Genomic DNA, 23,686 nt, shown 5'->3' on the forward strand with positions numbered 1-23,686 from the left:
CAACGAAGTACTTACTAAATCCAAGAGTAACATATATATATATATATATATATATATATATATATATGTATATATATGGCACTTCCTTGGCACATCTTTTCTTCTCTATGGTTGCTGGTTGTGTGGGCTTAGAACTTTTGCCTTTCCATACGAAACAAAAAAAAATCTCTATGGTTGCACATCCACCAACCAACCAAATGAATTTGAGGTTAGAAAGTGTCTCTCAATAGTATCTTTATTTTAATTTCTGAATTGTGAGGGAATATATAAAGATAATGAGTTATTCTAAATTTGACTTGACCTTTAAAATAGGTCAATATCTAGACCGACATCTTGTGTTTCCATTATTGGAATTTTTAGCAGCTAAAGAGGTAAGCCACACCATACTCGTCATCAATATTATTTCTATGATGTATTATTATTTATGTGTATAGTTGTAATGTATAGTTTACTATTTGGTTATCATGTCCCACCTGTTTGTATGTTAATGTTTGTATGATATATTCATACCTATTTTAGTTATTTTATAATAAATGTTTTTTTAGTAAATTGTTTATAAACATTTTCAGACATATGATCAGTCAGAATTACTGCAAGCAAAGCTGGAGATTTTGAGCAAAACTAATATGATTGACTATGTTATTGATATTCGTGGAATGCTTTATCCAGATGAAGATACACCTGAGGTATAAATTCTCTTCTTTTATTCATTTTAATAATTATATAAGTAACACTTATTTCAAATATAGTGTAACCAATATTTACATTCATTTTCTTTGTAACATGTCTTTTATTAGGAAATTAAGTCACGGAGAGGGGTTGTTCTTTCTCAACTACAAATTTTACAAGATGCTGTGGAGCCAGTGCTGCGTTTGATGCAGAGAGATGATGTAATGAAAACCGTGGAGACAATGAGAGATCCTAAAACACTAATTAACTATTTGACTACAAATAAGGAATTTGAGGTAACATTTTAGACATAGACATATTCCAGTAGTTGTAGTATAAAATTTCTCATTCACATCATTTGTGATAAGTATTGATAGTAGTAGTAACATTTTTAAATTGATCTTTGATCATACTAACATTATAAATGTGAAATTGTGTTAAGCATACTTACTTAGCATAATTTAAGCCAGGGTAAGTGAATATTGAGTGGGCCCTGCCTGTAGAATGTCACACCACCTGACCAAGAAAAAGGCAAGGTGGAGGGCGACTGACAGCCAGTCGGATTTCATTCTTCCCTTTTCTGTAGTAATTTAATTAAGTTGTGTGTGTATTTAAACTTTGTTTATTTGAAATGTCCATACAACTTTGAAAATCACTTTAAGCTATATAGTGTGTTAGTGTGTTTTTGTCAATGTCTAAAGCATGCTTTAAAAGTCTACTTTACAACCTACTTAATATTTTAATGAATAATGGGTCACTGTGTACCCCTTCAGCCTCAAGCATTTGAATCAATTTTCTTCTATTGTTATGTCATTATAGTTTCAATGTGTTTCTATTCTGTAAACTAAAATTAAACCACATTATTTTCAGTTCAAAATTGAAATGATTGACAGCATGTATCGGTTGGCCAAATACCGTTATGAATGTGGTAACTATGTTGAGTCTGCTTCATATTTGTACTTCTGCCAATTAGTCATGTCGCCAACTGATAAGGTAAGACTACATATTTTTAAAATATCTTATAAATGTGTTAAATCAAGAGTGTTATGATAGCAAGGTTTCTCATTAATATGCAGGTTTATAACAAAATAATGATTATAAAGGTAAAGAACTCAAAATTGTTGATAAAAAATCCGATGAACCACACAGCCATACAAGAGAGGAAACATTTTTCTACCCCTAAATGTCTTCCGATCCCAATAATTTTTAAGTATGTTATTGACACAATAAAATACAAAGCAAAGATTATAGGTTTTCCCCTTTTATTTGTTAATGAAAACTTTGTTGAAGTTAGCCTTTGTATCATTTAAAAAATTAGAGAAGTGTAACATACTATTCTAGGATAATCTCTAACGCGCTATTGGCGTTTGCCACTAGCACAGTGGCACAGTTCCTTAATACCTATTTCGTAAAAATCAACTACCCAAAAAATACAAAGATTGCCGATTTATTTTTATAAAATTCACTTAGCCTTTTGGTGTGCAATTTATTACAGTACACATTTATTGTTTGTATTTTTGTTTATTTACTTTACAAAATCTGCTTAACAATATTAGTACTTGTCATAGTTTTTATTATTATCTTGTTCACTCTCTAGATAATAAGTGTTTGGATATTCACCATAACTCTTAACCTGGAAAGAAATAATATCCAATATTTTAAAAAAGCACATGAGAAAAAAATATTGAAATCACAGTAAATAGGGTACACTTACATTGTTACATAGTACCCCTGGATCAAAGCGGGGATGACATTGCAGTTTGTGTACTTGAAGTGAAGGGATTGTTGAGAAACTCTGGCCACACATTTCACACTGGTACACATTGAAGTTTCCATGAGTCTTGGTTGTGAAGTGCCCAATCTTGTACCTAGAACAATTCAAAAGAAGGATCTTTAACAATTCCTCTTGATATACATTTTTTGATAATGTTTTTTTATCTAGTACTAGAAGTACCTGTGATTATAAAGATGCTCATAATTTCTAAACTTTCGGTCGCAAGCATTGCATAACAATAACTTTGGTAAGGAGAAACTATAGCATATCCTCAGCCAGGGACACAATAGCCAATGTTGCTCTGCACTTTTATATGACAAAAAAGTAGCTTCACATGCATTACATTCATAATTATTTTCGGTTGTGTGCGTCTTACAATGTCGCAACAATCTGGGTATACTTGTAAATACTTTCTCGCAGAACTCGCACTGCAATAGAGATGATGTTTTTATTTCCCTCACACTGTCTACGCTATCGGATTTGCAGCATTCGCTGGCATGTTTCAAAGCAGATTCTTGACGCGGCCACACTTGAAAACATTCTATGCATGTCCAGACGATTTGCCAGCGGGGAGGCATCTCTGTTATAGCATGTCGTGTAGCGTAATGTCTTTTTAAACCGGTTTCATAGACGAAACATTTTCCGCAGGTGTCGCAGGGATGAGACCTCATCGACTTTGGGCATACGATGTCTAGGGTCTCCTTCTTTTTTGTATAATTTAAAGTTCGGTTTAATATTTGTATATTTTCCATGATCCTAGCGTTGTTCTCCTTCACTCTCTCCAAGCTATACTCTAAAGGACTTTTATCTCCTTCAGCTCTCTCAAATTGTCTCATTGAACTTCCATGATCCTCCATTTCTGTATCCTCTTGAAACAAGAGTGAGCGACTAGGTGCTTTATCTTGCCCTCTTTCGTCAAACTGGTTTAGAATATTATTACTTCTCTGAAATTTGTGCGCATAATGTTGATTGGTAATCATTGGTTTATATTCAATGTGATCCTCGTAGACATTCGTAAAAAACTTTTGTGTTTCCAAAACCTGATTAACTCTTACTTCTTTGGCACAAGAATCCAAATCCAACTCATTCATTTCATCTTCAGAAATTATCTTTACCACTAATCGTGAAGATTTTTCAATATCCTTTATTTTGTGCTGACTTTTGCCCTCTGTCCATTCACTAAATTTAGCTTCCGACGCTTTGGTCTTCCCGTCTTCAATGGTAACCTGCAAGGATTTAAAATTTGCACCATTTTCAAATTTATTAATTATTAATTTTGATGCCATGCCTATAAATTTATAAACTTTCACATTGACATGACTGTCATAATTGTTGTCTTTTTATATCAAAGAGTTTTTATATTTCTACAAAAATGAATTTAACTAACCTATATATTTAAGGCTTAAAATAAAATAAATATTGGTAAAAGTACAGTCGACCACATGTCAAGTTACCTGGATATAGCACTAACATTGGGGTTTGGGGCGTCACAGCTCAGAATGCCCCGGGAACACCCGAAGATAAGAGAGATCATAATTTTCACAGCAAAGCAATTTCGACAGTTCGTCGAAATGTTTTCGACGTTCCTTGAAATGTTTGTGGATGATAATAAATAAATTTAAGTAGGTACTTATCTATGTTCCTTACCGCGCCCAAGGTCCAACCGATTTTATGTATATAATATAATGTATGTTTGCATATTTTTTTACAAAATCTATTAATTTCTAGAACTACCTATCAGTCCTTTGGGGCAAACTGGCTAGCGAGATCCTCGTGCAGAACTGGGATGGCGCGCTGGACGACCTGACGAAGCTGCGGGAGTTCATAGACAACGGCGCGGCCGGCGCCACCGTCAGCAACATGCAGGCGCTGCAGCAGCGCACGTGGCTCGTGCACTGGTCGCTCTTTGTCTTCTTCAACCACGTCAAGGGCCGCGACCTCATCATCGAGATGTTCTTGTACAAGCCTTTGTGAGTTTCTTGTTTTTCTTGGTAATATTTTTTTTTCTGACTCACTGCAAAGGCCTTCCCCTCCTTCCAAAAATTTCTGTTGAATCATCCAAGTCATCTCTTTCGCGATCATCCTTTACCCCTTCTGACACTCAGGTATATAGGGTACCCAGACGGGCCTTTCTCTCTGGTGGGATGTGGCAAACATGTCTGGCCCAATACCACTTCAGTTTGTAATAACTTTATTGCATGAAAATAAGTACATAAATTCAAATAAAGGCTAGTATTATTCTATGCAAACACTTTCACATCTTTTTTCTCCTTCAATTGCAGTTGGACAAAAAACCATGACTTACTCTTATCTAATATTTTTATTTTTTCAGATACTTGAATGCTATTCAGACTATGTGCCCACACATTCTCCGCTATCTTGCGACGGCTGTCATAATAAACAGATCTAGGAGAAATGCTCTCAAGGATTTAGTGAAAGTTATTCAACAAGAAGCTTACACATACAGGTAAAAACCAATTCTAGAAAGTAAATGCGAGATTTTATGAATGTTTTAACTACAATTACATCATGTAATACATAATGAAATTTGGTGTGCCTGAAGAGCATTTTTTATCACCGAAACCTGGTTGACCTGCAACCGATTTTGAAGTAGAAAACAATTATAATTATTTTTATTTAAAATATTTCAGAGATCCTATCACTGAGTTCATCGAGCACCTATATGTAAACTTTGACTTCGAGGCGGCCCGCAGGAAATTAAATCAGTGTCAAGCTGTGCTTTTAACTGACTTCTTTCTGATCGCATGTCTCGACGAGTTTGTGGAAAACGCTCGTCTCATGATCTTCGAAACATTCTGTAGGATACACCAAGTCATCAGTATTGGGTTTGTATAAAGTAAATTTAATTTCCCTATTCACGTCAAGATCGAAATCATAATCCGAATCAGATGGGTTAGTGTATTACATTTTAGGAAGGAGCTAGGAAAAGGCGGAGGAAACTTATCTATGGTCTTGAAACTTCAATATTCACCAAAATATTATTTTGTAGAGTCATGCTTGTTCTAAGATTTCCATAGCCGCACTGGCTTGTAAATTTGTATTTTTTTTAAATATGTGATTGTTTTCAGAATGTTAGCGGAAAACTTGAACATGCAGCCTGACGAGGCGGAGTGTTGGATCGTGAACCTGATCCGTAACGCGCGCCTGGACGCGAAGATAGACTCCAAGCTGGGCCACGTGGTGATGGGCGCGCAGCCGCTGTCTCCGTACCAGCAGCTGGTCGAGAGGATCGACTCCCTCGCCGTTCGCTCCGAGGCCCTCACGTCGTTAGTTGAAAGGAAACATAAAGCACGCAATCAAGATGTAAGTGACCCACCCCATTATTCATAAAAAAGTTTTTATAATATTTGAAATTGACAGAAAAAGACTTAACATATTTTAGCTTAAAGTATGTTTTAACTTTTTGAATGAATAACAGGGTTAAATGTTAACGTAAATGACGTTCTAAACAATATTAACAGAATAAAATCCTCAGAGGTTTATTACTATGGCACGTCATATTTTAGAATTTAATATAGTTTTATAATACAATAGGCCATTAGAACTTCTAAGCAATCTAACTATAAGCCTTCTTTTTTATTATATGATATTTTTTTCAGATCCGTTGGGGAACTCAAGAATTTTAAGGATATAATTTATCAACAAAAAAGGTTGCAAACAACATTGGTTCTACACACTACTATATAACATCATTTTGTAAATGAGATATTTTTTACTAAAATATCACCTCTGTAACTTAAATTTATGTTTATTATTTCTTGTTTTCCAAATTCGTCCCCACTTTTTTGTTCCATATCATGTAATAGTTTTAAAACAAATATCACATTATAATTTCTAGGATAAAGCTAAAATTATCTCTCTCATCTCATGTTCCCAGTTATATGAAAGGTTTTTTAATAGGGTGTCACCCTATCAAAACCCTTAAAATTAAGACTGCTGTGATTTTACGACTGGACTCCTGCAACTCTGGGAATATTATTGCCAAGATTATGTAACTCCTCATATGAGGATGGGAGGATATAAGGCAGAACTGGGCAAAACCATATGCCATAATAAAGCAAAAATGATATTGCAGAGCAAAAAAATACTTTCTATAAATGGAAATATGCATATTTTACATAGTATCCCTTTACGAAGGTAGGCTGCTATGCAGTTTTACCTGCTATATTTGTTAAACAGAAACTACCAAGCTATAAGGGTCAAAACCACAGCAAAACAAAGTGTTTTATGTTCAATTTAATTTTTAACAAACAACATCTATGGATCTACTCTACAGGTTTTATAGTTATAAATCTAGACAGAATAAAAGCTACTAGTACTGTAGACAGAACAAAACACACAACAAATACATAGAATGTATCTTCAGAAAATACATCAGTAAATTCTGGTATTTGGTTGTACAGTTCCTCTACAACATGAAGGTTGCCTTTCTTAGTCATGTTTATTTCTTTTTACTCTTCTTTTTCTCTGATTTTGTTTGTATAGTAGCAACAGGTTCTTCAACTGGAGCCAGGGATGATATGTGTTTGTTTAATAATTGTAAAAGTTCTAAACAGGTGAGGTTTCCACTCTTGAAGGTAATTTTTTTTATGTTTGCTGTTTCTGTAAAAAGATGATATATGCATTAGTGAATTTTACTGCTCATTTTGCCAATTGTGATCCTAAAATAAAATTATTGTAAAGAGCTGTGTGTCATGTATGAATTTTTGCAATGTAAAGTGGTACCCAATGTGTTATACCAGGTTATGTTTTATCTAACTAAATGTAAAATTTTGTCAAAATTTGAGTCTGAAATTTTGTGTCATTGAATAACATAGGTATCTACTTTTACATTTTAAGTGCACTAGCTGTGTATAAGAATGGGAAAATCGGAATAAAATTATGCCTATGTCAGTAAAAAAAGAATATTGGAAATTGGTTGAGCAGTTAAGATTACCACCTACATACTTCCACTAATATTAACATAGATATAGGATAATATGGATTTAATGCTCATTACCAATATGACTTGGAAGTATTTGTTGAGTGAATCCTTCTTGTGATTTAAGCCAATTAACTCTAAATTAAAATATTAGTATAAATACCTGCTATATTGGGAGCAACAATGATATCAATAGTAGGTTCTCTACGATCACACACTACTTCAGATTTGAGAGCACAATTAGGGTTTGTAGAACTGATCTTTGGAGAACTTATATAGTGCAAAAAGTTCCTGCAACAAAAATAATATCATAGTAATTTTTAGAGATAGTATGTATGTACATAAGTTGTTTCTTCATTGTGGAATACCTATTTCAACTAATATTGCAAGATCATAAAACCTAGGTAGGTAAACAGTTACATACCGATATCATGTTTCTTTTATTTCATCAATCAAATAAGATGAGAAACTGATATCGTCTAAAATATAATCTAAAAATAATAATAACAAGTTATCTTACGCACCGTGTGTGCGTAACGTTTTCACCAAATGGATCAAACGTCACAGTTATCCTCTTTGCAGCTTTCAAATTAACATTTCTTAATTGTTTACTAATAGCTGAAATTACTCCTGCAGACCTTCTCAATGTGCCACTGTATGGAACAGACATATTTTTCTATTTCTGGATCAATTAGTATCGATCGATATGAAAATGAAGTCAGTCTGTCTTCTTCACTCTGAAATAATTTCAGAAATTGACAGTAATCATGATATGACAGTGACATTTGATAAGGATAGATATAATTACGGACCGTAGCTCCGTAGTAGCTATACGGTAGGTATAGCATTCCCAAAAAGGGTTGATATCAGGCAAGAGGCCAGTCGTAAAACCACAGATATAAAAATATTACATCGTAAAACCATAGTCAAACAAATATAAAATGAGGATGAATACATTACAAACCAGGTTATCTATAAAAGATATCAGGTTATCTATAAAAGAAAATACATCAGAAAGTTCTTGGGACCCGAGCTGTACTGGGCTCAGTCCAGCATTATCTACTGTATGGCAAATCTAGTACAGTCTGTTTAGTCACTTTCAAGCCGGGCTGCTCATGGCCAGGCGCAAGTTCCTCGCACGACAACAAAATCGGATACTTTGTGGTGTTTCTCTCATGAATCATAAAGACGAGTCTGGCGGTCTTGATGTCGACACTCGGCACATAGTTCATTCCACAGACCATTTAGTTCATAGTGTATAAATGAATTACACTATGTTAATTAACACTTACAGTACATTACCACCGTGTATACTATACGATATTATGAAATCGCCGGATTGGGCTGGGAAGATCTATGGAAAGAGAAACGCGAATTTAAAATACAAAAAGTGAAACAGGTGCGGGATAGAATGCTAAAAATCTTTATTCCCTCCAACCCTCAGAACAAAAAGTCACTGTTTTGAGAGTCCCTCCTACAATTTGTGCCCTTGTCCATCCGACTCATCCCACTCATTTCGTCGGGTTCAGGACCGCAGCACGAAATTACCATAGACAACAATTTTCTTTTACACAAAAACGGTTTGTAGGCAACGGCTTTATGACATTTATATCTTTGCCTCATTATAAATCAAAGAATGAAACAAAAACATAGGTAAAAGAAAAAAAAATTGTATCGTGCATGTCAGTAAATGTATTTTGTGGAATTTCCTATTTTTTACAAATAAATTGATTTGTGTTTTGTATAAAAATGTACCCCGTTGGCCAACGTAAGTATAATTTTTACAAAATTGTACCGTTTAATAGAAAAAGCAATACGATTCATCCTTTTTCTCTGTGTCCTAAATTAATGACGTTAAGTTTACATTGACGACGATCTATGAGTGACTGCTTGGTAGGTAATAAAATGAGTACAATGACTACTCTGTGGGATGTCAGGGTTTATCTACTATCCTTTGTTGCCTTTATTTTTTGATGTATGTCCTCTAACCAACAATTTTGGTTCACGAGGTACCATCAGCATGGCCAGAACACATCTAGTGGTCGTGTCTTTGTGTGCTCATTGTGTACCTTACAGCACCACCGGGGGAGGCGAGTAGCGGCACTGTGAGCGCTGCCGCAGTCAGTTCGGCGGCGAGTACTACAGGCACCGCGCCTGGAGCGCCTAGTACCGCCCCGACGACTGGAGCACCTGCCCCTGGCGTGGCCAGTGGTACTGGGGCGATGGCGCTGGTATCTCCGACTGTAGCGCCCCCACCTGACTTACCTGTACTGACATGCCCGCGAAGACCAAATCTTGGCCATGAAGGAAGACCAATTATGTTGAGAGCTAATCATTTTCAAATTACAATGCCCAGGGGATTTGTTCATCACTATGATGTGAATATACAACCAGATAAATGTCCTAGAAAGGTATGCTTTCTTTACTTATCTATATTGTTTGTGATGTAGTATTAGGATTATTAATATGAAATGATTAATACATATTTTTCCCTAATCAACAAGTGATCTTCAGAAACAGGAAGGTAATAGTTTGATTTCTTTTCAGGTTAATAGAGAAATTGTAGAAACCATGGTTCATTGTTATAACAAAATATTTGGTGCCCTCAAACCTGTTTTTGATGGAAGGAACAATTTATACACTAGAGATCCATTACCCATTGGCAATGACCGAGTTGAATTAGAAGTAATATTACCAGGAGAAGGCAAGGACAGAGTGTTCCGTGTCACTATCAAATGGGTTGCCCAGGTAATTTTTATTTTCTCTTACAAATCATGTTATCTTCATTAATAATTGCTAACAATATACAATATAATTAATGAAGTTAATATTATATATATATATATATATATATATATATATATAAATAAATATTATATATATATATAAATATATATATAATTGCTAACTTGTTAACTTCATTAATTATTTGACAGAAATTGAAATTAATGAATATAATGATAGCAAATTTAAAAAATGCATAAAATTTAAAGTTTTTACTAAACCCATAGTATTGTTCCTGATGAAGATAAAGCATATTGAACTAACCCCAGGTTATAGAATAAAGTTATGATCATGAAGCAAAGATTACAATTTCATCTAAGTAATGTGTTCTATATTCTGTAGGTGTCACTGTTTGCATTAGAGGAGGCTTTGGAAGGGCGTACCAGGCAAATTCCTAATGATGCAATATTGGCTCTAGATGTGGTCATGAGACATTTGCCCTCCATGATGTACACACCAGTTGGTCGTTCTTTCTTCTCGTCGCCCGATGGGTATTACCATCCATTGGGTGGTGGCCGGGAGGTCTGGTTTGGTTTCCATCAGTCAGTCAGACCTAGTCAATGGAAAATGATGCTAAATATAGATGGTATGATGTCATGATTTTATGGCTATAGCTTTTAGGGCTATATATTTTTATGTATAAAAACTTATTTTCACTGGTACCTAGCCAGATCAGTATATTGCCACTTTAAGCACCTATTTTTCAAATTTCAATAAATGTTAGCCTTCTTAAAAATGGAAGTATGTAAATATATATAAGTATGCAAACAAATATTGCTTGTTTAATAGCAAAATAATGTATTTTTCTGCCCACTGCTGATCATAGTTCTATGCCAGGCTATATGTTGTAGCTAATAGAGAATTAGATATCCCACCTTTTGGGTATAAAATAATGAAGGTTTTATCCAGTATAAATTAGTAATAATTCGATATAAAATGAAAGTAATAAATAAAAACATTAATTTTTCAGTTTCTGCTACTGCATTTTACAAAGCACAGCCCGTTATAGAGTTTATGTGTGAAGTATTAGATATAAGGGACATAAATGACCAAAGAAAACCATTGACAGACTCACAAAGAGTTAAATTCACAAAAGAAATCAAAGGTCTCAAGATAGAAATTACACACTGTGGCACTATGAAGAGAAAATACAGAGTTTGTAATGTGACACGCAGACCTGCACAAATGCAATCGTAAGTATTTAGTGTTACGTCAATATTTGTCGTAGTTCTTATGTTAGGAGACTAATTAACATTTTCTTAAATCAAAATTCTGGGAGTAAAAACATGTTGTATTTTGCGAATAGGCAACAAACTGTGTACTGGTATTTTTGTAAATATTTCTGTATAGGTAGGTAGGTACATCTCTTTTATATTTATCATTTTTACCTAGTTACATAATTTGTATTAATAATTATTTGTTTTCCTATTGTGGTTTTAATTTAGTTGCAGAATAACATTGTTGATTATTTACAATATAGAAAACATAGTATATAAAATAGCAATCATTGAAAGACTGTATCATTAGTACAATTTTACAATGTTGTGTTGGAGGAAAATATGATTTCATTTGATAATTCCAGAATTTTATTACAGATTTCCTCTTCAACTCGAAAACGGACAAACAGTTGAATGCACTGTATCAAAATATTTCTTTGACAAATATAAAATGAAGTTAAGATATCCACACTTACCATGCTTGCAAGTGGGCCAGGAACATAAGCACACATATTTGCCTTTGGAAGTGTGTAATATTGTACCCGGACAAAGATGTATCAAAAAATTAACTGACATGCAAACATCCACAATGATCAAAGCTACAGCGCGATCAGCTCCTGACAGGTACTTTACTATTTTATTATCAATTAGCAAAGTGGCTATTCTTCAGCCTTATTAAAATTTAGTATTAATTCTTCTTCATACAAAACTGTTAAGTTCTGTTAAGTTAAGCTGTAAGTTCGTAGTAAGGAAAAACGGTAGTTTTACGCTCGTACGAAGTCGCGAGTAAAAGTTATTTTTGGGCGTAACTGGTTACAATTGTATGAATATAGATAATGTTAATCTTATTTCAGAGAGCGAGAAATCAACAACTTGGTGCGACGCGCGAATTTCAACACAGACTTGTACGTGAAGGAGTTCGGGCTGACGATATCCAACAACATGATGGAGGTGCGCGGGCGCGTGCTGCCTCCGCCCAAGTTGCAGTATGGCGGCCGCGTGTCTTCGCTCGGTGGACAGGTTAATATTATTCTGTGCCCGGGCTGTACCCGGCCCGGCTATAAACGTCTATAAACTTTCCTCAATAAATTGTTTAAATAACAGTGAAAACTGCATCAATGCGTTGCGTGTTTAAAAAGAAAAAAGCTTAAAAACAGCCGGAAAATGTTTGAAATTAATTTCATGAGCAGGCACATCATGCAAAATAATGTCATATAAATATGATAGAAAATAATAGTGTGACATGATAACATAGCTTTTAAATAGTAAAAATATTTAAGATTTTGTATAAAGGTATAACATGGGGTTTTCTTCTCGTGAGAATTTAAAAAATCGAATCCTATGTGCTATTTCTGGGTATATATTTATCCGCGTACCAAAGGTCATCAAAATTCGTTTAGTAAAATTTGCATTATTGATTAGTAGGATTGAGTTTACACATCGTTGATATTTATTTGTTAGCAGCAAGCGTTGCCGAACCAAGGCGTGTGGGACATGCGCGGCAAGCAGTTCTTCATGGGAGTGGAGATCCGCGTGTGGGCCATCGCCTGCTTCGCGCCGCAGCGGACCGTGCGGGAAGACGCTCTCAAGTATGGCTTTTACATCTACAAAAGCTCCTAATTTTACACAACACTCGGTTTTTTTTTAAATATGTCTTGACTTATTATCCTAGATGAATGTGAAAAATGTGAAATTTATAAATGCATTCACATAATTTTCAGATAGATTCACTTTCACATAGATTTCTACTTACCACGATCCTGACAAATCAAATCACACTCGCTTCTGGTTATGAGTGCTCCTAATACCTCCTATACGAAGGAGACTCGTAATCGGATCGCAGTGGGTTTTTCAAGTAGCAATATGTTGCAGGAACTTCACGCAGCAACTGCAGAAGATATCGAACGACGCGGGCATGCCGATAATAGGCCAGCCGTGCTTCTGCAAGTACGCGACGGGCCCCGACCAGGTGGAGCCCATGTTCAAGTACCTCAAGTCCACCTTCGTGCAGCTGCAGCTGGTGGTCGTCGTGTTGCCTGGAAAGACGCCCGTCTATGGTAAGCTTTCAGATCTTACAATGCGGATTTATATTTTTACCTCTGATCCACAGTAACGGTAATATGATTTGTATGTTTAGCCTTTCATTACGATAATATTGGTGTAAAAAAAATAGGCACAGCACCGCAACCGCAACATATGCTTGTAATATAAATTGTTTTTAGGTTTCCGAAGTCATCAAGAAATAATTTTCTTGGACAGGCGTCCATGTCCAATTTTTTCACATTTCTAAGATATTATACTTTTTTGTTCCAGCGGAGGTAAAGCGAGTGGGCGACACTGTACTGGGAATGGCAACGCAATGTGTTCAAGGGAAAAACGTCAACAAGACATCGCCGCAGACGCTCAGCAATTTATGTCTCAAAATCAACGTTAAGCTCGGCGGCATCAACTCTATTTTAGTCCCTTCATTACGTCCAAAGGTAAAGTTATTTTTGAAAAACATATAAACTGCAACAGTGTAAAAGATTTGATCAACTTATATAACCCTCATATTTATAAACTGTCAATGTCAAATATAGTGAAGTGAAATAGGGACAAAACATAGTTTAACTTAAAGTAGGTTCTAAATTTTTATGAATAAAAGGGTTATTTTCTAACTTTAAAAACTTATTGCTTTTGTAAGAAGCACCGAGTAAGTACAAAGTTTATCTCTAGTCTATTCACTATAAAGATGGTGCACATTTCCCACACACAAACGTTTGAATTGGCCTTGGACTTGAATCTTCCTGTACACCAGCGCCCCTAGCGGCGAATTCAATCGCATTAACCCTCTTTCCTTGTTCAATGCAGGTGTTCAACGAGCCGGTGATATTCCTGGGCGTAGATGTAACGCACCCGCCCGCGGGCGACAATAAGAAACCTTCCATCGCAGCTGTAGTGGGCTCCATGGACGCGCACCCCTCTAGATACGCCGCCACCGTGCGCGTGCAGCAACACAGGTATTACAGCTGCAACTATTGCGACCGGGGTGGGCCCCTCCAGATTGATATAAACCTGAAACATGTATAATGTACAAGTTTAAACAAAATTTTATCAAATGGATAAGTGAAAAACAACATGATGAGGCGTTCTTCAAAGTCATTGACTTCTACATTCATGTAAATCTAATGATAGGACTTTATTGTTAAGTAAAAAAAAAGTACATTAAAAATGTTGCTCTTGAGAATATTTTGATTTTATGAACAAATTTTGATAAACTTTCCAACAATTCGTGATATAGATATGCAAAAACTCTGTTTATTAATAAATAAATAAAAGAATTTTATGTATCATTCTGATATTTATCTTGGCAAAAGTAGTAATATGTAGAAAATCGTTTTAGCAAAAGTATAATTTTACAGACAAGAAATCGTCCATGAAATGAGCAGTATGGTCCAAGAGCTATTACTCATGTTCTACAAGAGCACGGGCGGGTTCAAGCCGCACCGCATCATCATGTACCGCGACGGCATCTCCGAGGGGCAGTTCATACATGTCCTGCAACACGAACTGACCGCTGTTAGGGAAGCGTGTATAAAGGTAGTTACTCGTGTTTCCAGTATAAATTAATTAAAAAATCTATTTGCTCTTTGGGAAGTACTAACAGAGGAAAAATAATTGGGATATTTGTCTACGTTCGAACATGCGAGGTAAATAAAAAGTAAACTGAGTGTTGTTTCCGGTTTAAAACTGGAAATAAAATTTCTAATAATTATTACTGTTATTTTTTTCCTCTATTATTTACAGCAGTGGTCGTTCTAAAATACTGGTTGTTATTACCTTTGAGGCTTATTATCCAATTTAATAACTGTCATGAAGAATAAAATAAATACAATGAAAATAAACGCTTTATTCATACTTATTTTTTTACGATTTTTAGCTTTGACTTTGAAATATTCAAAAATAGATATAAATAATCAAGCAAACATTTGTGAATTGCAGCTGGAAGCGGAATACAAGCCGGGCATCACGTTCATAGTGGTGCAGAAGCGGCACCACACGCGGCTGTTCTGCGCGGACAAGAAGGAGCAGTCGGGGAAGTCCGGGAACATTCCCGCGGGAACCACCGTGGACCTCGGCATCACGCACCCCACGGAGTTCGACTTCTACCTCTGCAGCCATCAGGGCATACAGGTATTTATTCATTTTTTCGAGTTTTAACTATTCGCCACATTTCGTCTATGATAACTGAGCTTTAAGAAAATATTGAATAAACGCGCTAGTTATTGTTATTTTTGTATATTCAGGGCTTGTTACAACATTTTCTGATAAAATATTATATTGTAAACTGACAGATAAACTGCTAGATAAATTGTAAATAATTTCAGCTGGATCGCAGTTAAACCTCGGTTGTACCACTATTTTTTAGCCCGCCCATAACGGAAACGTCAAAACCTTACACAACACCAGCGCCCCTAGCAACGAATGCATTCGCGTCAGCCATCGCGATTCAGTTGAAAATCAACATGATCGTTGGGCAGGTCCCAAACGGTACAATGCATGCTGTGTCGAATTCAGATTCTGATTTATTTATTGCAGTAGGCCTATTATTAACTTTTACGGAACGATTCAAATGCATCGCAGTTCCATTTAGGTACTTGAAATGAATCGCATAATGGTACGAATTTTCGATGCATCTGATCTGATTAGTTCAGGAGGGAACCCTGCACTGGGAGATATGGCACTAAGTCTCCAGGGGGCAAATTCACAAGTTTGTAGTTGTAACATAGCTAAAAGATAATTACAAGGGACGCCCCGCAAGTGCCTAACGAACACGAGTTTAAAATACAAACATCGGTAAACCTTCCTCAGTAGTGTTCCTTAATTGTTTCGACATTGTGGCTTTCAAGAAAAGACTATAACTTTCTGAAAAAGTCAGAAACGCATCGGTGACCCGTACCGGATTGCCGGTGTCCATGGGCTGTGGCGTTTGCTTACCTTTAGCCGACCCGCATATTTGTCCACATGTGTGTAAGCTACAATAAACACGTGTGTAGGGCACGTCCCGGCCGTCGCACTACCACGTGCTGTGGGACGACAACCACTTCGGGTCAGACGAGCTGCAGTGCCTGACGTACCAGCTGTGCCACACGTACGTGCGCTGCACGCGCTCCGTCTCCATCCCCGCGCCCGCCTACTACGCGCATCTCGTCGCCTTCCGCGCGAGGTACCATCTCGTCGAGAAGGTAATGTATCTCATACGTTTATGGGTGAATGTATGTTCAAACTACTCGTTTTTCGTCGCCATCGAATCAATTCATATTATATTAAAACAATATTTTTACATATTTAAAAGAATCGAGGGCGATGTAGAAATAGTAAAAGGAGAATTTAAAAATAATCTGTATAAATGTTTGTGTGCACAGTAATCTCAGAAACTACTGGACGGATTTTAATGAAACCTTTTTTATTGTATAACTAATAATTAATTCTAAAAACTGTAACACCCGATGCAATACCACAGTAGAACAGCTAGACATACGAAAGTGGTGCATCTCCGGTTCACATATAAAAGTTGAAACATCTCATAAAAGATCGACTCAGACGAGCGTACCTTACCGATGCACTACCGTCGAGACGTTGAGTGGCACAGCGTGTTGCGTTCGCAGGAGCACGACTCCGGCGAGGGCTCGCACCAGTCCGCGTGCTCGGAGGACCGCACACCGGGCGCTATGGCGCGCGCCATCACCGTGCACGCGGTCACCAAGAAGGTCATGTACTTCGCTTAGATACCAACACGCCAACACTCCAACAGGCCAACATGCCAACACGCCAACACACCAACAGGCCAACACGCCGTCTATATCTTCCCAGCTCGCGTGGCCTAGTTCCAATCGAGAATGTTTAAATCCACACCGACGACCACGATGACTAAAGGTCGTTGAAACGGTCAACATTAAATAAAAAAGGTTTGCTAAGTTCGCGCTTGAACACATAACTACTTATGTAATAATGTAAGCCGTGGCCGTGGCACAACACTTGTCCGGGTTAATCTAATTCAGATATCGTTGGAGAGCGTCGACAGTCGACACGCAAAGAAGAAAAATGTGTATTTATTTGTTGAAAACACGAAAGTTTAAAAAACACCCATGTTTAAAATCTAAATTTGTGAAGCCTTTTAAATCACATTTCACACTCGAAATTATCGACCGAAACAACGGACGCGTAAATGCTTATCGTTTAAATAAGCTTTATTATTATTAGTTTTTACTTTACACTTCAGTTTTAGACAATAACGTACTAAATTATCTTAGGCACAAGAAATGAACTTCCATTTATATGTGTTAATAGTTAATAGTCACATCAAAATTTCAATGTATCATTGTTACGATATACACGAGTAAATATTCAGGACTTTAATAAATAATATTAATTAATTCAGAACGAGATCTGATGTCGTACTATACTATAGTACTATAGCGTAATCCGACTTGCCTTAACACGAAAATTTGTTGGCCGATCTTAGCAATAATGTTCTTAGTATCATATATATTGATTTCATAAGCTGATAATAAATACAAAATGCAGATTTAATTACTACAATAAATGTAATAAAATATAGACGGTTACTGGCCATTAAAAATAAAACTTTTTTGAAAGTTAACAATAGTTGCATATTTACATATTTTTGCATTGGATATGTAAATTAGGATTTTTGAAAATTTAGTGGGATTTATATTTAAGATTATATTAGTAGTAAGTTTGTAACAAGGAACCGGCAATTTTTTTGTAAATTTATATTGCCTACTTAATATCTATGACACATTATTTATTGATATGCATTTTAGTCTACGTCATTACGCCTTCGTCATTGTCGCTAGAACTGACCACTAGTGCTACAGGCACTGCTAGTTAAATAGTGTTGAATATAATGTCGAAACAGAAGTAAGTAAAGCCTATTTGTTATAAGACGAAAGAAAGTAACTGTTAATGACTTGTACGTGCAGTGAATAAAGTTTATTGATTAAGCATTAAAACGATTATTGAAGCTTTTTAAAGTATTGGCAGTAGTAAAAAAGCTATAAATAAATAGTTATTTCTATTAATTTCACTATTTCGTTTATGTCTGCAATTTTTTAAAGTTCGTCCCGATAAATGTTTCGATTGTTATCATTTTATTTATATGCATATCAGTAGCTTATCAGTATAGTCTGTCCATAAAAAGGTAGAAAAAGGATTTTTAATGAACGATTTTTGCCGTTACGATACCAAATAGAAAGGTTAAGATTGGTTGATAAATACCTAGTGTTGGGACATAGCGCCGTCATTTATTTCTATTTTTATAGACAGACTGCAGGTATCAATCGATGGATCAAAATCAATTTAAGCAGAAACATCTAAACGTTGATATGAATGAGACTGTTTTATTTCACATGTTTTTGAATAATCGGTTGTTAGTCATTCTGCTGTCAATATGAATTTGTGCAATGTACCCTCTTATTCGTAAAATAGATAAAGCTTACTTTAAGCTATTGTATCTTTTGTCATTATCGCACTTTACAACATTTGACATTGACGAACAAAAATCATATTTTTTATGATTAAGAGGGGAAGTAATAACACATGATTAATATTTTAATAGCACTTAGTTATAGAATATAATTAAATTACTGTATTTTTCAAGTATATCTGTTTGTCCCTGTAATGTGGCATGATCCGCATTCGTTTTTGGACCAACTGAAAGATTGCTTATTTTCAGTGATTAATTCCTAAGGTAAGCAAAGAGTCATATATAGATACATATTACCACGCCTGTTTCCTATGAGGGCAGGCAGAGACTAGGGATTTCCACCTAAGAGAATTGGATATACTATTAATATAATAATTTGACAAGCAATCAACTTTAAAATATTTCTAATTTTGCTCGCCGGGTCAATTTTCCTTGTCAATATGTAAGTATAAGAGGCTATAGGCGACGCCTGCCAAAACCCTGCTAGAGAACACCTAAACTGGGAATCCGTTGGTGAAAATGAACGTTGGTCATAATAAAGACGCCACGGTATAGCAAAAAATCATGACTGTTTTTTTAGCATTCATCATTTCTGTCTTATTATTATACCGTAAAACATGCATAGTCAGACACTTTCTCACAAGAAAGTCAAAATGTAAAGATTACTTACCTTTGATCTAGAGTAATGTAGAATATATTCTATGGTCATGAAATTTGACAGGTTAAAATATTTTATAGGAATTTAATAATAAAATAATATAAGCAAAAAGTAAAAAAAAAATGTATTTTGAGATTCTTTGCTAAACCCTAAATAGTCACCTGATAAGCATTGTTAAATGAAAACGCATGAATTTAATGCAATCAGTGAGAATAAGAAAATTTCAATGAACTTTACAAAGACGTAACACAAAGTATGTAATGATGGCAAATATTTTGTATGGTACAAGGATTGAATTTATGAAAGCGGCTTTATTAAATTTATAGGCCAACAGTCGTGGCAGAATGGGGGGTGACAGGGCCTTTGCCCAGTACAAGGAAAAATATATAAGGCCGATGTGTTATGAAGTTTCAAAATTCTGTAAACACACATGAAAACTTGTCAATATCGCACTTTGCTCGTAATGCCCATTCGCTACCTCAAAGATTTCGATTTCAAGCTAAAGTAATGATTGAGGTGAAAGTGTTCGTATTGTCTACTTTCAATCTGCATTTGATCAGTAGTTACCTCCTATGGGGAATGATGGGATATTGCCATGATGAGATCGTGACCTACATACATATATATTCTTTCCAATCATTTTTTCCTGTTGAAAGTTTCGAGACAAAAATTTCGGCTCATAAATATGAGCCGAAATAACACATAAATAATTCTGCCCTACTGATTTGTAAAAAATGTTAGCTTAGGAAATATGATTCACACCGAATATATTTTTTTATAAAAACTACTGAATGGATTTTATTTTTACTTTTTATTAATTGTTTGATAACATAATTGAAGAATAACTTAATTTGTCATTTTCAAGTTATAAGACCTACGTGCTCGGTCTGATGGGGCTTTTCGATTCGAACAAATGTTTTTGCACGATATACACAAAGATAATAAATACTTATGTAAATTATATAGTGGGTTGCTAAAACTCAACGTTCTATGCAATATTATTGTAGGAACTTATGCAATAGTAGGAAAGATTCTGCTGGATTATATATTTTGTACTTCTAACAAAGCCTTGTACCGATCAATATTAGATTTTATAAAGTCTTCACTGATCATGATAAAAATCATTATAATTATTAGTAATTAGTAAGTACATATTTTAAAGGCCAAGTTAATTAGTTCATGATGAAAGCGATTACGACACGGTCAAGAATGAAATTTTGAGTTTCGAAGTAATACGCTTTTATTTTTTTGTTGTTGGAGATTGGGAAATTATATTTTCGGTACCATTTATTTTGCAACTCTAGCAGTTTTAGAAACTTTTGACTTTTATCAATGATATTTTCGTTTCTGAATGTCTAAAAACAAAAAAAAATAAGCGTAAATAAGCTAAGAAAATAAATATACAAGGGAAAAATAACTTTATATTTGACCCTGTCGCAATCACCTTATATTTGTCTTACTGACCGCTCGGTTAGACCTGAATCGATTTATATTTGATAATAACACATAGGTGATCTAGGTGAGAATGTATTATTTGTATTTAACCTACCTGTTCTATTTTGACGGTCTTAGGAAAGTCGTTCAATGGTGTACAAGCTCGATTCTAAAATCTTCTTAGTCAATTTGTAATCTGATCTCATACCTTCTCTACATAAATTTAGCACCCGTACACTAACTAGTAAATGATTTACTTAATGATATCTGCAATGCAATGAGCCTAACGTTAATTTCCTTGGATCACCTATGCTGTCATCGAACTTTGATCATTCATAACTACAATATGATCATTGTTTGATGTTTAGAAATAAGTATATCTTGTTAGTTGTTATTTGTATGCTTTATGTAATAAGTAGTATAGTATTTTCCGTCTAATAAATTTTACCAAAATAATACTGATTACATATATGTATATTTTATTTTTCTTGGTTGTTTCAGTATATAAATTTCATTCGATAACTTTCTAACTTGCAATTATTTTTATTATAACATCTGAAGAATTTTAGTTTTATAATTTTTAAGTGCATTCTTTAACATTTCTAGTTTGATAAATAAACTAAGAAATCAGCCACACCAAACTGCAGGTATTACTATAATGTTAAAAATATTACATGTGCTTGCTACAGATTTTTATTAGGCTATATTTGTATGAAGTGATTGCCATGCACTCACTTGCCGCAATAAGACATATAGAATCAAACATGAATCACGTAAAATATGTATGAAAAAGTTCACTCATGTTCACTCAAGTGATTCACTCACGGCTATGGTATTTTGAAGATATCTAGCCTTACAATGAAATCTGTTTTATTCGACATGTTTTGTTTATGGTTTGTATTCAATAAAGCACACGACCTTAGGATTTTATTTAGATCTTTTCACTAGTAACTAATTTGGTGTAATAATTTATCTACTAACAGTCTTTATAATTTAATTTATCTTATATACTATCCAATGAATTCGGTTACTTTTGAATGGAATGAAAATATAAACTTAAGTAATAAAAAATGTATCAGTTGTCGGTAGTCCCATGGCAATCCATGGTACTATTGACAATAGATTTAATTTTTTTAAACACTTTGGCTGCGGGAACGACTGTGGAGTCCGAATGAATTGCATGCGTGCCACATGCGGGACCTTTAGTTTGAACCTTTGTGACCTGATTTTAGTACCGTAGTCATTGTGTTCTAAGTTTACATAAGACAACATGTGACGGCTACTTATAAAATATCATTGTGTTCTAGCTTTTATAAATGGATCGTACTAGTGCATAGCTTTTAGCATTAGTTGTGGGTATGTAGTATGTGAATATGTTTTAATTATTGCACTTCTCGCTTTAATAATTTAGTAATCGCAGTTAGGGCTCTGGTATTGATAAAATAGATCGTATAATGGATATATAGATTTCAAAATCAAATTGTACGTGCAGGGTAATCAGAATCTGTTGATTAATGATAGCGCAATATCGAACAGAAGATGAACAGTTAGGAAGGCAACGCTTGTCACTGTTTTACGATTGTATTGTATTGGATCAAGAATGAATATGTTTATAATTAATTTTAATAACTAGATAACAATGTTTTATATTCTGAAATTTATTATGTCTATTATTAATGAAATAGTAACGTCTATACGCGGGAACAACTAATAGTTGAGGCTATATTTCCCTGCAGTCGATGTTGGAAATGCTAGATCACCTAGTTCTATTATGTTTCAATAAAATTTGCATATGTTTTCTGTACTAGTCCTAACTTGCTATTTTTTCAATGACATTGTATCGATTTAGTGTAATTAATATTATAGAACAAAGCAAGCCAAGTCTCGGTGTATGTTTTCGACCCCCTGGAATAATCTCAAGAATGGCTGTACGTACACTGTTCTCTGGGGACGGGGATGGGGACGATCGAAGTATTTTCGAAAAGTGGCTAATTATAAACAGCCCCTTGAGAAAAGGAGTCTTAAAATATTATGTTCTCAATTTCGCAGTTTATCGGGAACAGTATGTAGCAGTTAATATAGTGTGTAAATGAATTTTGTCTATAGATAGTCCAATGAGTTTTTTGAGCATATGTCTAGTGTAGACGAAGACATGCCGAGACTTTCGATATCATGATAACCCAGGCCTGGGCGACCCAGGCCGTTGTACGCCGCCTTTATATCCCAAAATATACCTATTTCAATCATTGTATGTAACACATATTGAATACAGAGTAATCGTAGATCGTACGTTATATTTTGTGCACTACATTTAAAGTTATTAAATGTTTCTTTCTATTACTCAAGTTTCTTTTCTTTTTCGTACCTAAAATTGGAGTAGTAATGATAATGTCATACGTATACACTATACAGTATTTATACTCCGCGGTCATAACTTGGTGATGGCTGAGAATGAGAAACTTTCGCAGTACTTGAACCTGGCGTTTAACGATTCATTATTATTGTTCTGACAGTCGAAAGCGAAGTTTCGACATCTACCATGCTGTGGTGAAAAATTCCATCCACCTGTTTTATCTTCTTACTCGTATCTATATAAATAGCCAAATATCCCTATTAGATGACGACAGCGCAATTTCTCAGTTCCACCTTCCGCCAATGAGTCCGCATACAACTAAACGAAGTCAGAGTTGAGCAACTCTGTATATTACATATAGCTGTA

General features: G+C 35.0%; 5 protein-coding genes across 6 annotated transcripts; 2 read left to right on the plus strand and 3 right to left on the minus strand.

The window, feature by feature from the left end:
* Positions 1-150: 150 nt before the first annotated feature.
* Positions 151-6,205, plus strand: eIF3e (eukaryotic translation initiation factor 3 subunit e). Its single transcript, XM_053758829.1, has 9 exons — positions 151-371; positions 570-686; positions 798-965; positions 1,540-1,662; positions 4,172-4,413; positions 4,776-4,910; positions 5,095-5,289; positions 5,533-5,767; positions 6,064-6,205. Exons 1-9 carry the CDS (start codon positions 276-278, stop codon positions 6,088-6,090), a joined length of 1,338 nt encoding a protein of 445 aa, XP_053614804.1. The 5' UTR covers positions 151-275; the 3' UTR covers positions 6,091-6,205.
* Positions 2,101-3,898, minus strand: LOC128677748 (zinc finger protein 69 homolog B-like). The gene is made up of 3 exons (XM_053758818.1): positions 2,624-3,898; positions 2,384-2,537; positions 2,101-2,302 (listed from the first exon to the last, which is right to left on the minus strand). The coding sequence occupies exons 1-3, from the start codon at positions 3,727-3,729 to the stop codon at positions 2,222-2,224; spliced, it is 1,341 nt and encodes a 446-aa protein (XP_053614793.1). The 5' UTR covers positions 3,730-3,898; the 3' UTR covers positions 2,101-2,221.
* Positions 6,206-6,685: 480 nt separating the features above from the next.
* On the minus strand, positions 6,686-6,903 carry LOC128677768 (uncharacterized). The gene has a single exon (XM_053758854.1). It carries the CDS (start codon positions 6,901-6,903, stop codon positions 6,730-6,732), a length of 174 nt encoding a protein of 57 aa, XP_053614829.1. The 3' UTR covers positions 6,686-6,729.
* On the minus strand, positions 6,686-8,124 carry mRpL53 (mitochondrial ribosomal protein L53). Its single transcript, XM_053758840.2, has 3 exons — positions 7,910-8,124; positions 7,549-7,676; positions 6,686-7,066 (listed from the first exon to the last, which is right to left on the minus strand). Exons 1-3 carry the CDS (start codon positions 8,053-8,055, stop codon positions 6,906-6,908), a joined length of 435 nt encoding a protein of 144 aa, XP_053614815.1. The 5' UTR covers positions 8,056-8,124; the 3' UTR covers positions 6,686-6,905.
* An 891-nt stretch (positions 8,125-9,015) lies between these two features.
* On the plus strand, positions 9,016-23,307 carry AGO1 (Argonaute-1). 2 transcript variants are annotated; one of them, XM_053763493.1, is made up of 15 exons: positions 9,016-9,153; positions 9,462-9,796; positions 9,933-10,133; positions 10,512-10,755; positions 11,140-11,362; positions 11,765-12,010; positions 12,241-12,406; positions 12,848-12,975; positions 13,259-13,443; positions 13,700-13,866; positions 14,237-14,385; positions 14,788-14,965; positions 15,368-15,559; positions 16,423-16,611; positions 17,035-23,307. In XM_053763493.1, the coding sequence occupies exons 1-15, from the start codon at positions 9,135-9,137 to the stop codon at positions 17,152-17,154; spliced, it is 2,742 nt and encodes a 913-aa protein (XP_053619468.1). In that variant the 5' UTR covers positions 9,016-9,134; the 3' UTR covers positions 17,155-23,307. The 2 variants fall into 2 exon arrangements, with proteins under 2 accessions (XP_053619468.1, XP_053619477.1); XM_053763502.1 differs by having other exon boundaries at positions 12,851-12,975.
* The last annotated feature ends 379 nt before the right edge of the window (positions 23,308-23,686 follow it).

The sequence above is a fragment of the Plodia interpunctella genome, chromosome 2 (assembly GCF_027563975.2).
Source record: "Plodia interpunctella isolate USDA-ARS_2022_Savannah chromosome 2, ilPloInte3.2, whole genome shotgun sequence".
Classification (NCBI taxonomy): Eukaryota; Metazoa; Arthropoda; class Insecta; order Lepidoptera; family Pyralidae; genus Plodia; species Plodia interpunctella.

Bases quoted from the DNA above. Each gene is read 5' to 3' on its own strand.
- AGO1 (XM_053763493.1), top strand. The intron at 10,756-11,139 runs GTATGATGTCAT...TTAATTTTTCAG, and splicing joins AATGATGCTAAATATAGATG to TTTCTGCTACTGCATTTTAC. The intron at 13,444-13,699 runs GTAAGCTTTCAG...TTTTTGTTCCAG, and splicing joins TGGAAAGACGCCCGTCTATG to CGGAGGTAAAGCGAGTGGGC.
- mRpL53 (XM_053758840.2), bottom strand. From the start codon at position 8,055: ATGTCTGTTCCATACAGTGGCACATTGAGAAGGTCTGCAGGAGTAATT. The intron at 7,677-7,909 runs GTGCGTAAGATA...TTTTTGTTGCAG, and splicing joins GAAAACGTTACGCACACACG to GAACTTTTTGCACTATATAA. The intron at 7,067-7,548 runs GTATTTATACTA...ATCTTTTTACAG, and splicing joins TGTTGCTCCCAATATAGCAG to AAACAGCAAACATAAAAAAA.
- LOC128677748 (XM_053758818.1), bottom strand. From the start codon at position 3,729: ATGGCATCAAAATTAATAATTAATAAATTTGAAAATGGTGCAAATTTT. The intron at 2,538-2,623 runs GTACTTCTAGTA...GAATTGTTCTAG, and splicing joins GAGCATCTTTATAATCACAG to GTACAAGATTGGGCACTTCA. The intron at 2,303-2,383 runs GTAAGTGTACCC...ATTTCTTTCCAG, and splicing joins CAGGGGTACTATGTAACAAT to GTTAAGAGTTATGGTGAATA.
- LOC128677768 (XM_053758854.1), bottom strand. From the start codon at position 6,903: ATGACTAAGAAAGGCAACCTTCATGTTGTAGAGGAACTGTACAACCAA.
- eIF3e (XM_053758829.1), top strand. From the start codon at position 276: ATGAGTTATTCTAAATTTGACTTGACCTTTAAAATAGGTCAATATCTA. The intron at 966-1,539 runs GTAACATTTTAG...CATTATTTTCAG, and splicing joins CTACAAATAAGGAATTTGAG to TTCAAAATTGAAATGATTGA. The intron at 4,414-4,775 runs GTGAGTTTCTTG...TTATTTTTTCAG, and splicing joins ATGTTCTTGTACAAGCCTTT to ATACTTGAATGCTATTCAGA.